The sequence below is a fragment of the Otolemur garnettii genome, unplaced genomic scaffold, assembly GCF_000181295.1.
Source record: "Otolemur garnettii isolate 467f Iridium unplaced genomic scaffold, OtoGar3 scaffold00047, whole genome shotgun sequence".
NCBI lineage: Eukaryota > Metazoa > Chordata > Mammalia > Primates > Galagidae > Otolemur > Otolemur garnettii.
In genome coordinates this window covers 1,322,521-1,325,618 of record NW_003852442.1, presented here as the reverse complement: position 1 = coordinate 1,325,618, position 3,098 = coordinate 1,322,521, and the positions used below count along the sequence as shown (strand labels likewise).

Below are 3,098 nucleotides of genomic sequence, written 5' to 3'. Positions count from 1 at the left end.
TAATATGGGAGTGATTAGAAGAATACTTTTAACAAGCCAGTTAAAGAAGGATAGAATTTGTTAATGTGTACATGGTGGTTAGAACATGCTTGGCACCCAGCCCACTCCAAGGAAGTATAGAAATGTGAGCCATGTGCTTCATTATTGTTCTTGTTGGTGGTCTTGTTACCCCAAATCCCCACCCCAGGCAGATAGCATGGAGACCTGCAGGAAACTGGGCACAGAGAAGGCCATGTGGTCCCCAGGAAGGGAGGAGGAAGGGTTGGGTGCTGCCAGACAGGACAGGGAGGTCAAGAGAAATGAAGGTGATTCTTAGGGATAAGCTCCTTGCAAACTGTAGAGTAATGTGAGAAGGTCAGTTGTAGTCACTGTGGGAGTGACACCCAGGCCCTCTGACCAGCCTATCTGTGCAGCTGTCCCACATCTGTCTGCTTGGGACTTGCCCACCAGTACACACATCTGAGGTCACATGTTGTCCCCAGTTGTGTCTCATCAGCCTTTTAAAAGATTTTCAAGAAATGAGAATTAGTTGCCCACTTTTCCAAGTCAAACCACATAAAAATCTAGATCTCTGCCTTCTCTGGAAGAGTTAGAGGCCAGTGACCCCGAGCCACACCCCTGCTCACTCTGGGTGGTCCAGACACATCTCCACTTGCTCCTCTTCTCTGTGAGTCTGGCCCCTCACTGGGCCTGAGTTCCCTGGGGACAAGCTGAGTGGTGTAGGTGGTGGTCACAGGCAAGCCTGGGCTTAAAAGTTAGCTTTGCACCACCAAGCAGCTTGTGCGGGCTCTCTGAGCCCAGCTCAGTGGAAAGGGCTGACTACTAGGATTGCCTGCCTGGGGTCAGTGTAGGGAGGAGACAAACCAGGGCAGAATCCCAGTGCAGAGTAAATGCTAAACACCACCGTCCCTCACTCCCACCCGGGTGTTGCCTTGTAGCCCTCAGGTAGCAGCACTGAGGATGGTGCATGGTGGAGGGTGAGGCCAGTGCCCACGCTCACTGCTAGCTGGTTTGGGGGAGAAGGCAGGTTGGCCCCCCTCAGCACCTGCAGCTCTAAGAATCTAAGAATTGGGTCCCTTGAGTGATTTGGACCTAAGGCCAGCAGGGGGTGCCGGTGCTCCAGAGACGAGCAGAGTTTACCCACATTGTCCTACGCCAAGCTGGTCCTGCTTCCATAGTTTCTCTGAGTCCATGGGTTCTAGCCCAGCCCCTGGAGAAGACAAACTGGACGTTTTCCCGTGGCAAATTTACTCCGGGGAGATGTTTCTGTCTCTCAACAACCCCATGCAGCAGGGACTCTTGATGATTCCCATTTTACAGATAAGGACAGTGAGACCCAGAGAGGTCCAGGAACGGGCCACAGCCTCCTGCAAGGAAGCAACTTTCCAGGCCAGGTGACAACTCCAAGGTCCACCAGGCCATGCTCAGACTTGAGGGCTGGGGTGTGCTAGGGGCTGCAGCCACCCCAGAAGTGCTGGGTGGGGAGAGGAAGGCAGGCTTAGCTGTTGTAACTGCCCTGCTGAGAAGATGGGCAGAACATCATGAGGCCCAGAGACCTGGAGGCTGGTGGTGACAGGGCAGTGAAGGGCAGGCATGCCTTGATGGGGTGGTGGGGACACAGGCCTGTTAAGCAAGGAGGGTGTGTCGGCAGGACAGGAGGAGTCACATGATGTGGTTTGGTGGAGACCTGGGGCCTGACTGTGGTCTACCGTTGCTGGGATGTGGCTGCATGACACTCAAGCCTGATCTGAGTAACCCTTTCTTCCCTCTGCCCCCCAGGTCTGTTGCCAAGGCCAAACACCCCACCAGCCACAGTCATGAGCTCGCCAAAGAAGGAGCGTCTTGGTGCCAGCAGCTTGGAGCCCCTCCCGGTCATCGTCATTGGTGAGTGGCAGGGGCAGGGGGAGGAGCAGGGTCTGAGGGTAGGAGTCGCCCAAGACCAGACCTGGCCTCTTTGCAACTGTTGTCATTAAACTAAGCCCTTAGTTTACTATGGGAGGCACCGTGCTTAGCAGTTTATAAACTACCATCCCATGTCCTTCCATGAACCCAGGAGGCAAGGACAGAACCATCTGGCTTTGAGGTAGGGGAGGAGGGCTTGGTCTCCATGGCTGCCCTGTGCCCTACACTGTGCTTAGCACCCCCACACAGCAGTGTGACCTGTGTCCACAAAAATGGGGACTGACAACTCCCTAGGATATAAACATCAGGCTGAGCCACAAGAAAGTCATTTTTGTACGTCAAAACCAAACGGATATCAGCAATTTCACAGGGCTCCTGCTGGCACTTTACATCTGGGTAATTTTCTGAACAGGACAAGATAAGACGAGGAAGAAACAGATAAGAATAGAACAGATGTCACAGGGTCAGGCCTGATTGATTGTCTAGGAAGGGCCAGAGACAGGCAGCTCGGGGAGCACAGCACCCCTCCTGAGTACACTCAGGGTACACAGGACACACAGCCATCTGACCACATTTACTCACTGGACTATCAGCTCTGGAAGGGCAGGACAGGCTCTGAGTGATCTCAGAATCTCTGTTGCATTGTTAGGCTTCCCTCTGCCTGGGTTTCTATCCTGGCTTGTCTACTTGTCAGCTGTGTGACCACAGGCAAGTTACTTAACCTCTCTGTGCCCCAGTTTCCTCAAGTATAAAAAGAGAAAAAGAGTAACATGTATGTACCTCACTAAAGCTACCATGGTGCTGCTGTTGTCAGAAGCTCTTGATACAGTTCCTGGCACTTAGTAAGCCCTTAACAATCGCTCAATTTTGCTGGGCGCAATGGCTCACATCTGTGATCCCACCATGCTGGGATTACAGGCTGAGGAGGGAGAATTGCTTGAGCTCAGGAGTTTGAGACTTGCCTGAGCGAGAGTGACACCCCCAACTCCTAAAAAAATGGAAAAGGCGCTGAAGCAAGCACCTCTAATCCCAGCAGCTTCCAGAGGCTGAGGCAGTGGGATGCCCACACCCTGAGTCTGAGGTTGCAGTGAGCTATGATGCCATTGCACTCTGCTCAGGGCATAGGGTGGGACTCTGTCTCAATAACAACAACAAAAAGCATTCAATTTCTTTTTCTTGAGTGTTTTGTTCTTTTT

At 52.6% G+C, this 3,098-nt stretch overlaps 1 protein-coding gene across 1 annotated transcript in view; it reads left to right on the top strand.

The window, feature by feature from the left end:
- The window catches only part of OSGIN1 (oxidative stress induced growth inhibitor 1), a 10,124-nt gene that overhangs the window by 2,564 nt on the left and 4,462 nt on the right, over positions 1-3,098 (top strand). Inside the window, exon 2 of the mRNA XM_012806163.2 lies at positions 1,780-1,884. Coding sequence (XP_012661617.1) covers positions 1,818-1,884 — 67 coding nt within the window. The 5' untranslated portion in view covers positions 1,780-1,817. The remainder of the gene's footprint in view (positions 1-1,779; positions 1,885-3,098) is intronic.